General features: G+C 38.3%; 1 protein-coding gene across 1 annotated transcript; it reads right to left on the bottom strand.

Annotated features, from left to right (window-relative positions):
- Window positions 1-1,810: 1,810 nt before the first annotated feature.
- LOC137281402 (transcription initiation factor TFIID subunit 9B-like) lies at window positions 1,811-12,373 on the bottom strand. Its single transcript, XM_067812604.1, has 6 exons — window positions 12,239-12,373; window positions 11,411-11,547; window positions 10,843-10,974; window positions 9,063-9,132; window positions 7,899-8,021; window positions 1,811-7,116 (listed from the first exon to the last, which is right to left on the bottom strand). The coding sequence occupies exons 1-6, from the start codon at window positions 12,357-12,359 to the stop codon at window positions 6,947-6,949; spliced, it is 753 nt and encodes a 250-aa protein (XP_067668705.1). The 5' UTR covers window positions 12,360-12,373; the 3' UTR covers window positions 1,811-6,946.
- Between the last annotated feature and the right edge of the window lie 1,254 nt (window positions 12,374-13,627).

Raw genomic sequence — 13,627 nt, 5'->3', positions numbered from 1 at the left:
CTCAGCAATGCATGCCTGAATACGCCTAGGCACACTACCCATCAAAGTTTGTAGGTAATCGTGTGACAGGGCATCCCAATACTGGACCACCTCGGCCTTCATATCTTAAATATTTCTCAGTCCCTTTTGGTTTATTCTGTCCTTCATGACTCCCCACACATTCTCAATTGGGTTTAGGTCTGGGCTGTAACTGGGCCAGTCTAAAACTTGAACATTTTCGCCCGACAACCACTGTTTTGTGTAGCGCGCAGTGTGTTTTGGGTCATTATCATGCTGGAAAATCCAATCATCTTCATACAATGTTTGTGCTGTCGGGAGAAGGTGACCATTTAGAATGTCAACGTATCTTTCTTTTGTCAAGTTTCCCGTGAAAACACACAATGGCGTCACTCCGCGAGCCGATATGCCACCCCACATGTGAAACTTCGGGCTATGTTTTGGTCGCTGGTAGATAGGTTTGACAGTATCTTTGGTCCAAACTTTCACACAATTAGGGAAAAGCCAAACAGAACTTTCATCCGAAAAGAAAACATCCCAATCTTGATTTTCATGAGCCCGACACCGGTTTAAACGTTTTTCCATTTGTGCATCTTTCATCAACGGCGAGGGAATTCCACGTTTTTTCACCCAATTAAGTCTCTGTAATTCCTGCCTAACTGTTTCACTGCATACCTGAGGACTTCTTCTGCTAATCATTTCATTTCTGATGTTCTCAACACTTTTCAATTTGCCCCTACTCACAATCTGCCCAAGTCTTCGGCGATCCACAACACTGAATTTCCTAGGCCGACCTGCCCCTGCTTTGTGCTCTATCCCGGTTCCTGTTTGAATATTCTACAAAGTTCTGTAAACTGTAGACAGAGGAATACCATGTCTACAAGTTAACGCTTTAGCATCAGCCTCACCCCTTTCAAAATCATCTAGAATGAGCTTTCTTTTCTCTCTTGCTGTAAATTCTGCCATGTCAACACAGGAAGCCGTCTGCTCAGACAAGGGAGATAACTCTTGAGCTGCCTTCTAAGCCTTCAAGAGTTGTCTCCCTTATTTAGTATGCTTAGTACATAGTGAAAGCCCTTTTTCCAATCTTAGCATCATTAGAAAAAAAACAAAGATTTTCTCAATAATTTCTGGGAACACTGTACCTATTAGAGATTGTATACTGGCGTCTCCTATTCTCGCGGTACTTACGAATATCCGCTGAAAAAAATAATATAAACAGTTCTTTTCGTATGTATGCTTGTTGTTTTTAAATGAAGAGATCCCCCCTCTAACATCTGCATCTATCAACTGCTTGATTCATCAAGTGTATTATCTCACATGAGCTCGATGAAAAACATGGTCGTCCGCCGCTGACTTTTCGAGGCGTCTCCTATTCTCGCGGTATGTGTACAGCGAGAAAGTAACGTTACTAGGTGTAAGGAAGGGGAATCTTATCGGGAGGACGGGGAAAAGTTACGATTTTTCCAAGTTGGTTAAAACTCACGAATATTCGTTACACTGCAAAATTTTGATAATTCACAGACTTGGGCCACTTCCTAATTACTGGTCAGTGATGTAAACAACCGCTAAGCATCACGCATCGGCGACCTCGGCAGGAAACGTGTTTACCGCGAGAATAGGAAACCCGAGAGAATAGGAGACGGCCATATATATTCTCAGAAGAGTAGAGTGTCTAGTACTCGTGTACCCACTCAGCCACCACTGCTTCGAAAAACATGGAAGTCAGACAATGGGTACTCTTGACTACAGACTTTGGGTACAATAATGCAAACTTTCTCTCATTGACAAAAATGAAAACGTAACACTAAAATTTACTACAACTTCTAGGATTTATTCTATTCAATTAAAGTATCTCTATCACACAATTCATACATCATTTATACATATATGTAACATGAATTATGGGAAAGTACTCCCTCTGATTTTGTTGTGTTGTTCTTTACATGCTCAATGATATCTGTAAACATGATTCTTGATTATTATTGATACACTGTATCTTGTCTATGAAAACATGAATCATCATCATCATCACCATCATCATCATCAACCAGAAGTGTGTGTGCATGAGTGTGTTCATCTCTCTGAGTGAGTATGGTTTTACACCACCTTTAGGTGAATTCCAGCAATATCACGGTGGGAGACACTAGAAATGGACTTCACACAGTGTCCAAGTGGGGAATCAAACCCAATTATTCAGCATGACGAGCAAACCCTATAACCAACAGGCTACCCTGACCCTTTGTCAGAAGACACAAAATGACTACATACCCTAACAGTATGATGACAATCTCCAGACCATATTTGTCACAGAGTGTTTAGTAAAGCAGAGGTGATTTCAGGATTTTGAAAGGTCGAAAACACCAATCCACACAAGCAGTTCCCTTAAGAATCCAACATAAGTGCTCTTGTCTGGCAAATAGGACTTAATCAATAATTCCTTCATAAAATATGTTCATAAAAACTCCATATCCAATTTTGAGGTATTATGTTTAACATCATATTTTAACAGTCCATTCAATGCAGTAATTCATTCAAATATTATTAATTTCTTCAAAATTTACCTTTCCATACAAACACACGTCCTATTCCGAGGTATTGAGTATAACACTTCACTTTAACAACACAAAGAAATATTACAGTAAGCAGTAAAGCTCTGTGTCTAAATTGGACCACTTGAAATACAAATAACTTCTCGTAATGTCTAAAAAAGGCAATAACAATACTCATCAATGCTCATAGCTGTATTAACAATTTTGATAAAATTGGTTACCATGGTTACACTTTGGGGATAATTGATGATATTTGCTGCAGGTTTAGGACTGAATATCAGCTTCTTCTTTAGAATCTTTGATGTCAGTTTCTTGGATCTGGCAGAAAGAGTCAGCGAATGAATTTTGTTTTCCATTGCATTTACCAATATTCCAGCAATATCACGACAGGGGGCACCAGAATTGGACTTTATACATGACCATGTGGTGAATTGAACCCACGTCTTCAGTGTGATGAGTGAACGATTTAACCACAAGGCTACCTCATCTCCCCTCGGTGGGCATGGGACAAGTGTACACTTAATAAACAGTGCCACCTTACCGCCCCTTGGTGTGACAAGTGAACACTTTAACCACTGAGTGAGTGAGTGAGTTTAGTTTTACGTCGCACTTAGCAATATTCCAGCTATATGGCGATGGTCTGTAAATAATCAAGTCTGGACCAGACAATCCAGTGATCAACAACATGAGCATCGATCTGCACAATGGGGAACCGATGACATGTGTCAACCAAGTCAGCTAGTCTGACCACCCGATCCCGTTAGTCGCCTCTTACGACAAGCATAGTCACCTTTTATGGCAAGCATGGGTTGCTGAAGGCCTATTCTACCCCGGGACCTTCACGGGTACTTTAACCACTGAACCCATTCACCACCCCAAAGGCAGAAAGAAAGTTATGATGTTTTTACTTGCAAGACCAGAGACCATTTTGCGTACACATTCATCCTCTACTGCAGATGATCATGATAATACATTGTCATGATTATGAAAACAAATATACTGAAGGGAAAAAATAAGGGATCACCTGATAGCACAAGTGCTCCCTTATATTTTTTCAGGTTTCTTCAAATGTTATGCAGTAAAAAGGTTGTGAGGAAGCCTTGGAAAATAATAAAGGAAAACTTGTCCTTTCATGTGATCCCTTATTTTTTTCTCTCAGCATATTTAAGATCTACTTTTCCAACATGTATCTGTACATCAGTGATAGGTCTGACTTATCGGAGAATCTGTGGTGAACAATTATCTGTTATAATCAAAATGTACACATTTTAAATGTAATCACCAATCCTTTTGCCCATTTTTTTTTTCTAATTACTACTTCTTTTTATATTTTATACTCTCATACAATGACATGCACACATGCAAGAAAGACAGTAGAATTGTAATTAAACAAAAGAAGTGGTTTCAGTTTTATAATGCACATAGCTATATGTTGTTGAGCGCATGTTTGTTCGTGAATATTCTTCAGATTTAATGGAAAGATTATACTTCATTGACGTGTTATGCTAAAACAACAAAATTCTGATCAATCTAAAAAATGTTTTTTCACAATCGGTAATCATTTCCAATCATTATTTCAATCAATTTTCGATTATTTCTAATCATTGGAACACGACCAATTAATGATCGATATGAAAATTGTGTCATAGATAACATTGTACATTAACTATTGTGTGGATCTATAGCTTTCACATGACACAAAATTAGGTCTTTGATCATTGGCCATTACTAAATCATGTGTTTAGGGCCCTGTTCCACAAACCAAACGTAGCGCTATGACTGTTGTTAGTCTATGTTAAAGTATAGGAATTACTATCTGCTTAGTCAGTGCTATGACTGTCATAAGTCCAGTCTAAGTAAACTTATCCACAGTGCTTTTCGTTACACTCCACCACCAGGTAACCTTTGAGACTGACCAATCAGAAAACAGCTTACCAAATCGCGAAAGTGGACATTCCCACATGCCTTTAAAACTTTTTATCTTGAAAAGGTTCGTACCCGAACGATTCCGAATGCTGTTTAGCGTACGCTCGCTTCTGGGTGATGTACACGGTGCACATTACAACCATGACAGCGGTGAGTAAACAGTCCCTGAAAATAGTGTAATTTTGGCAATATTCAAGGATGTCATCTTGCGTAAATACATTGTATTGGCTAATGGTAACCATGTCAACAGAACCCCTAAAGCATATATACAGTTGGTCAAATAATTGTGTTATATACAGATTTTTGCTTGTGGAGAGATCTGTGTCAGTAACCTGAATATTTTGAAAGGTCCCCGATCCCTAAATAGTAGCCGTTGTTTGATTGGTGAAATCTATTTAACCGTCTCGCGTTTGATTGGACGGTTATAAGTCGCTCAAAGGTTACCTGACGCGACCTTCTACCGGGTTTTGTTAGACTCAGTAGTGGAGTGTAACGAAATACACTGAGACTAAGTTTACTTAGACTGGTCATAAGTCTATAATAACAAATGGTTTAAGTATAGGATTCTGTTGTAAAATATCCATGCACAACTATGTCACAATCCACTTGTGATATAAACTGGTTAATTTCCTTGAGAGGATGACACTGTTTTGCAATTTTCTCATAGTTTTCAGGAATCCATTGATATTTATTGAACAATTATCAGCTTCTATGATGTCATTCAATAGTCAGGTCTAACACAGCTACATGAGTATTTGGTTTGAGCCACTTCTAATCCTTTAGATGGAATATGTCCCTTTCATATGATAATTGTTAAATTTTAAGGGTAAACAATCAACAGCCATACTCATGTCCATTTGATACCACTAATACTGCCACTCAAGACAAAATAAAAAGATCACTATAAGCAGGAAAACGCTTGTTTCCATTTGTTTGGTTCAGTTTGATCAAACATCAAACATATCAACCATATCAATCAACACCAAAACTTAATTCAAAATATAAGTTCTATAATTGTTTGTAACAACCTTAGACTTCAACTGGGCTGAATTAACAAAACTATCTTGTATAAACCTTCAAATACAAATCATATTTGCTTAAAAAGCACTTAAGTGAAATTCCCATAATCTAATTTTCAGAAAGGCAGCAAAATTGGCGTCTGAAAAGAGTACAAATCAGCAAGGATGCGTGGAGCTCATGTACATCCCATAACATAATGAGTCATGTCTAATATAGTTATGTATAGCGTATGAAGATATGTACCCTAAGAGACCATTCATAGGGGTACACGGCATATTTTGTACACAGACTTGAGGCTGTGTCACTGATTTTGTACACAACGAGCAGGTGGAAGGTCACTTACTTTGTACATTAATTTTACAGGGGGGGGGGGGTTCATTCACATCGTACATGATGCAACTCCGTAAAAATCATCATCACATCCCCTAGCCATAAATTAAGAACAGTCCCTAAGGCAACATTTGTATGTTGATATTATTGACATTCCATTGTGTTGACTAGTTAAGCTTAATCAAACTGGATGTAAAGGTTATTTTGACCCTGCAAAATTGAGAACACTACCTCAGTGTACCAGTGTACCACTCTAAGGCAACATTAGTGAGTTTGATATGCAATAATGTTGACTGGTTGAGTTTAATCAACTGGGTTATTTTACTTTGACCCTGCAACACTGAGAACAGTGTCTCAATGTACCAGTGTAGAACCCAAAGGCAACATTAGTTCGTTTGACATACTGTAGTTTTCATTTGTTCAGTTTAATCAACTAGGTCTGCTGGCTACTTTGACTCTGCAACATTGAGAACACTGCCTCCAGACATCCATTGGGTCTGCTGGCTACTTTGACTCTGCAACATTGAGAACACTGCCTCCAGACATCCATTGGGTCTGCTGGCTACTTTGACTCTGCAACATTGAGAACACTGCCTCCAGACATCCATTGGGTCTGCTGGCTACTTTGACTCTGCAACACTGAGAACACTGCCTCCAGACATTCATCCTTTATGAAGCTGCATTACATCCAGTCTCACCAAGTTGTCAAAAAAAACGTCTTCCATATTTCTTTCCAGCCGTTCCAGATGTCCCTGTCTTGAACAACACAAGCTTCTACAGAGTTAAAGCTCATCGGTCACAATACATCACAATCAGAATCTTCCAGGCATCCCTCTCTTGAACCATACCACTTGTCAAAATTAGGCTCAGATATATTTCAACACCTCAAGCTTATAGACCACAACATATAGCATAATCAAAGTCTTCCAGATATCCCTTTCTCAATCCACACCAGTTGTCATAGTTAAGCTCATGTATATTTCAGCTCCTCCAGCTCATCAACCACAACATATGGCATAATCAAAATCTTCCAGTATCCTTCACTTGAACAACACCAGTTGTCCAACTCAAGCTCACACAGATTTCCAGATATCTTGTAGATAATGATGAAGTTGCCTTCATCATTTATCATAATCATCATCCTCCAACTTCCTCTTGAGAGGGTTGACACCAGGAATCACAGGCTGACCTCCAAGTGCACCCTGCTGACCAATAGTGGACAGAGTGCTGGTTGGTATTGGTCGTGTAGTGATGATCTGACCGCTGGTGTTGGGAAGGACCTTTGTCATCCCTGACGATGAGGAGAACAAACATGTTATTGTAATGTTTGCCAGCAAGACACAAGTAAAAATTAGCTGGTCAACTTACTAATCAATTACTTAACAACAATAATTCTGTTAAAACTGCTTATTTGCTCCTTTCTGTTTCATCGCTGCAGTCAGCAATATTACAGCTACCAACAGTCTGCACATAATCTGTTCTTGTTTACCGAAGAGAGACCAAATATTTGTTCAATGCAGAGGGTAGTGCTAATGCGAGGGTCAGTGTTCAAATATGAAATGCAGTTAGACAAATTGAATACCATGAGCTGAAAGGTAAAAGAATGACCTACAAATTCAGCAGTTTGTTTTTTTTCTTAAAAGTGTAAGGTTTGAATGAACTGCACATTAAAATAGTTGGGCTACCCAGTTTCAGGGTTGTTTCAGGATTACTTGTGACAGTTAAAGTCAGGTTGAACCCATGAAGATCCGGGGTAGAACAGGCCTTCAGAAACCCATGCTTGCCACAAAAGATGACTATGCTTGTCATAAGAGGCGACTAACGGGATCGGGTGGTTAGCCTTGCTGACTTGGTTGACACGTCATTGGTTGCACAGATCAATGCTTATGCTGTTGATCACTGAATTGTCTTGTCTTTATTTACAAACCACTGCAACATAGCTGGAATATTGCTGAGTGCAGCGTAAAACTAAACTCACCCACCCACTCAAAGTCAGGTTGAGCTAGTGCAGTCTGCCATGATGTGGCTGGAATATAGCTTAGCCTCACTCACTCAAACATGCATCACACCCACCTGTATTGACTCTGATGGTAGGTTTAGGAATAGTGGCTGCAGCAGGTTTGCTAATAATAGTTACAGTCGGTTGCGCTTTTGATACCACTGTGAGACTGTGACTAGAGGAACTAGAGCCCTTTGCTGAAAGAAAAAATACAGAATATAGTCATGGTTTATCGACTTTGAAATGTATTCATACACAAGCAGGTGCCCAGTCCTAACATTTTGATGTAATCATTCTGAATGATATCGCCTGATGTCTGCATAATTAATTATTAGATTTGTGATAAATGTTATAATGAAACTGAAATGCTCATTTCAGAAAAATTTAGGATAATAATCATTATATTTGAAAATAAAACATTTTTGGATTTGGTAAAATTTAGAGAGATTTAAACATAGTACTCAGTGCAAAACATTAATGGTTTTTCACAATTCGCAGTGGTAATAATTTCAGCATAATCTCTACCAATCTAAATCTTCCGAAGGTTTTAGTGAAAGTGAAACTAAATAATCAACTAAACATAATAATACTTACTTTCTTTCATGGTAAATCGAGAAAGATGATAAGATCTAACTGTAATTTGCAAATCAAAATGACTGTGCTGTTTTGGAAATGTTCTAGCCCAGAAGGTAACATTACAAACCCAAACCCAAGATGACAGAAATCCAGATATATGGATATTCAGTTATCTAGACAATTTACACACAAATGAATGTGTCCGGATGTCTGGGGATCTCCCTGTAGTCTGTGTCATTTCAAGACCATGGTTAAACACAAAGAAGACAAAATGTATCAGCTCCAAACTGGCCAGTACATGTTTTGTCTCCTCATCCCCTCAATGTCTCTTTGAACAAGGTGGACTAAGACGGAAACTCTCTCCTGTAAGGCACACTTTTCACCATAGCAAAGAGACCTATAAAGATCTGGGTTAGATGGTCTTCAGTAATCCTTGCTGGTCATGAAAGACAACTTAAGGGATGAGGTGGTCAGGCCCCGTGACTTGGCTGCCACATCATCGTATCCCAACTGCGAAATGCATGCTCATGATGTTGATCACTGTCAAAAGTATTTACAGACCATTGCCACATGGCTGGAATATTGCTGAGGAAGGTGTTAAACAAAAGACAAACAAGAAATGAAAACATGGAGGGCTTTACATACACTCAGTGCATACTCACACTGCATGGGAGCAATGCTGATTCTCGGAGAACCGGAAGAAAACTGTGGCAACCCTATCTGGATCCGAGACTGAAAAAATGAACATGTTCCATTGGAGGTTTGGGTTGCTTGGATTGTATAGAAATGCAGTGTTCACGAATAGTGTCTGACTCTCAGACAAATCTACCAATGGTTCGGTGTAAGTCTCCGTCAAGCGGCAAAAATACATTATTTCAAACACAAATTCACGTGTATAAGACATAAAAGACATTTGTTTGTCTGTGATACTTTGCAATAGTGCTGGAGCGATTGATCGAGTTTCAGTTGATTACTTATGTGTTGGGAGACTACTCCACATTCATATAAAAGAAATTAAACTTTAAGAAATATGTTTCTTATTGTTATAATTGTTAAATCAAAACTTAAACAACTGTTGTAGTTTCCCAGTTCATGAAGCAATAAACTTGTGTGCTAATCTGGATTTTCACTGTTCAAACACAGCACTAATGTCTGATAATGTTTTTTTGAATGCAGCATTTACCCCATCTACATGGAGTTAGTCGAACACTCACATAACGGCCAGTGTTAAGAGATTGTCCTGAATAAACCTGGGCATGTTTAAAACTGTTCATGCATTAATTGAGAAAACAAAAGATGTTTGCAAGTATCTGAAATCCCATAACGTGCGTATTCTTGGTGTCACATTCCTCTCTAATGTATCAAACTCATAAAGATCTGTGTTAGAATTTATTTTCAGCAAACCATACACGTCACAAAGAGGCGACTAACAAGATCAGCCCCATTGACTTGACACATGTCATTGTATCCCAGTTTCGTAGATCAATGCTCATGATGTTGATCACTGGATTGACATTTCCAGACTTAATGGAAAACATACCTCCATGAACTGTCTATAAGAAATATTTCCATAAATTCACTCTATGTGAGGCAATATATTTCGTTTTGTGACCTCCATATCAAGAGACATATTGTATCATGAGGAACCTGTATCCTGACACCCCTAGCAGTCCCTCCTGGATTCCGCGGTTGCAGAAAAAAATCACGGAATTTACCTTCCCATGCAGACAAAGTTTGGTCCGCGGAAAATGCATTTTCATGCAGAATCAATGCAGGATTTGCTACTTTTCTGCTGCGGAATTTGGTTATTGTAAAAACGGAGTGAAAACTGACTGTCAGCCAAAACGAAAAGTAGAGTTAATGTCAAATATAGGAGTGGCTACACGTAAAAACAGAGAAAGGACTGACATATTTACTGTGACAACATTTCCAAAATAAACATGATGTAAAGATATTTTATTAACAAAGCAAGTTTTAGGCATCTTTCAAATAATATTAGATGAATTTGACACTGCGATCACATTCTCAAGATCAAATCATTTTGAAAATTGAAATTATTTCAGATTTCTTTTAGGTATAAATTTGTTGTTTGCATCAAAGTTACGACTGAGAGGAGACAAATAACTTTCAGCGAGTGTTTAATTCTCAAACACAGAAAAAGGTGTGGGTGCTTTGTCATCAACCTTGCTCGAGATGTGATGTGTACTGTCGACTTAACTTTATATCTGTGTTTGAGAATTAAACTATGAAGGTCTGCATGACGTTTTTGTTGTTTTTTCTAAATGTTGTAACCGCAGATTGTTTTGCAGAATATTGAAAAATGGGGTGCAGAATTTGCTTATATTTGCAGTGGAATTCTTAAAAATTTGCCATGAAATCCAGGGGGGACTGCCCTAGTATCTGTTACTCTGGACTGGAATCTAAATGGGCTAAAACACTCACCTTCTTGAGTGTCCTAAGTCTGTAGTTGGGAGCACTGAGGCAGTATCTGTCTGGTGGCAGGCGTGGTAGTGAGTATGGCTTGATGAGGGGCAGCTGTTGACTGTTCTTGTGGCGAGCTATCTCCATCAGCAGCTGTAGAACACAAACATAGAAATGTAACCGTGGCTACATTTATGAGTCTGGAACATCATGATTTGCAGTGTTGGAAATAAACAAAACAATGGTATCTGAAAGCTTATTCCTACTGCCTACAAAAAATAGGGTCAGCACCAGAATTCAAGGGTTGCACTGAGTTGATAACATTGTTTAGGGCATATATGAAGCCTTTATGGGCAAATTACGGGCAATTCGGGTCTTTGCACGGCTAAAATGAATTAAGGGCCATTTAAGGGTTAAATATCCAAATTTCAGCTTTTTCACGCTCTTACAAACTGTGAATTAGTAAGAAACACATGGAGCCACCTTTTGTTGTGAGATAGTTATGGACTTTACGACAAACCTCATGCTCTATCTAGTAAGCAAATGGTCATACAGTCAACCTGTTTGACCCTGGTCTACAGATACTTACATCCCGAGGTGGAGGTGTTGTAAATGAGTGATCCATCTTGCATTGAATGGCCAGCTTGACATCATCAGTGTCCAGGTTCTTCTTGTTGGCATGTGTTGAATAGACTTTAGCATCATCCAGGATATCCGTAATGTATCCTGACATTAACACAAACAATGCATCTGTGAATACTAGGTATAGAAATGATTAATCGGTTTTCTTCAAAGCTGTTCAATCAATACATGTGATGTAATGGGTTTCTTATGACTAACTATTGTAAAACATAATTGGTGGAAGGGTCACTTGAGCATCTTGTGTTCATATATTTTCCCAAACATCTTAACTGATTCTATTTTTATCAGTGACCTTTTTTAGTTCAGTCCTCCGAATATTTATGGGTTGTTCTACCAGTGCTTACATGTTAAATATGGAGACTTCAAATTTAATCATAAATCATTTACGTTGTACCAAACTTCTAAGGTGCTTTTCAGCACGTTTGATTTGCCAAAGATGATAGTAGATGATATCAAGAGACTATATTTCCCCCTAAGTAATGTGTCATCAAAGCGATGCCGAATATTTTTACTTTAGAGTGGGGCTGAAAAGGATGGACAAATGTGTCCAACTGGCATTCATGGTGGTGGGGCTTCTTGTGACTGTGAGTACTAGATCATCTATTGTTGTCTACCTGCGATGGCAGAACCTAAAAATTGCAGCATTATCCTCGTAAGCAAGGTGTCTCACACTGACTCAGTGACTGTGAATAGAATAGTGTGATTAAAAACAGTGGAACCAATGCTTTCAAGACTTGTGAGGAGAAAAGTATTTTTGTCTCGGTCTTGTACTTACGGTAGGTAAACTCAAGCATCTGATTAATTAACCGTGGTTCGTAGTCCAAAACGCCCATATCTTTCAAAACTGCTGCCATTACTTGTGCATCCCTCGGCGAGCTTTTCGCAGGAGCCGCCATCTTTGGAGTGTGAAAGGTGTCGCTTTGGGGAGACAACTCTCAACTGGAAAACCGCGAGAAAATGAGCTTTAGAAGTCTGTTAAATTTTCTTTAAACGCATATGGTATAACAATTCAATCTGTTTTTATAATAACCATATCATGTCGCAGTTGTTGTATATATGGTAGAGAGGACAGAACATGGAAATATTGTTTTGAGTCGACAGTTGAAGATGAAGTTGGTGCACTTAATAACCTCATGTCATTTGCACAGCAAGCTGAGAAACAACGCTTTTTCGGAACGTATTTGTACAAATAATTTATATTATGCAGACAAATTTAAGAAAGTTGAGACACTTAAGACCCTGAAGTGCACACAAATCACACAGCTGTATATCAATAGCTGAAGGGAAAAACTGACGCTTTTACCAACGCTTCGATTAGTTTGGTGATGGAGGCCTTTAATACTGAATCTTGAATCTTGTTTTGACACAGGCACTTTACACAGAGTGTGTGTGTGTATTCAATCTGGCTTAGTAAATGTATTAACGCTACCTTTTTGACAAATCCACGGTGTTCATGTATATTAATTAATAAATCAATAAATAATTATGTTAATCCCTTGTCGATGTTTGTTATTGTAATAGAAATATAAATCAGTTATGAGAATGTTGGTGAGTTAATTAATTATTTGTGGGAGAGAAAATTTGAAGCGTTGTGTCTTGAAGATATGATCCTGGACGGATTCAACTATTTTCTGGCTTACGCAAGGGGTAAATGTTTTGTTTCTGTTAAAAATGTATATAAATATGTAACTGGTAGTGTATAAATACAGTAATTAGATTTGACAGATTTGACAAAACACGAGTGCCACAGTTAAAGTCAATATAAATCATATTTTCAGTTCATGTAATTAGGTTTTAAATTCTGTGAGACTACATGACTCTCTGGAATTTAATAGGGCATTCCATAAATTTATTGTGTCAGGTAAAATGGTGTTGGTATAGGCGGCAGTTCGAGTGTAAATTCCTTGCATTGAAGAATTATTTCTTAAGTTACAGCTTGTAGTTCCGGAGACAGAGTTTGGGATGAGATCACAAAGGTATTTTAGGAATTGGTTATTGCACATCTTGAAGAAAGGTACGTTTTGTCAGCACCTTCTGTCTTGCAAGAACTGACATTTGGTTTCCTTAAAAATTTTGTTATGACTTTGTTATACATTCCAGTTCTTTGTCGGCAGTCTGTAAATAATCGAGTCTGGACCAGACAATCCAGTGATCAACAACATCA

Source organism: Haliotis asinina, chromosome 4, assembly GCF_037392515.1.
Source record: "Haliotis asinina isolate JCU_RB_2024 chromosome 4, JCU_Hal_asi_v2, whole genome shotgun sequence".
In the NCBI taxonomy this organism is placed as follows: domain Eukaryota; kingdom Metazoa; phylum Mollusca; class Gastropoda; order Lepetellida; family Haliotidae; genus Haliotis; species Haliotis asinina.
The sequence above is the reverse complement of the archived record's forward strand: the minus strand, read 5'-3'. Positions and strand labels throughout refer to the sequence as shown.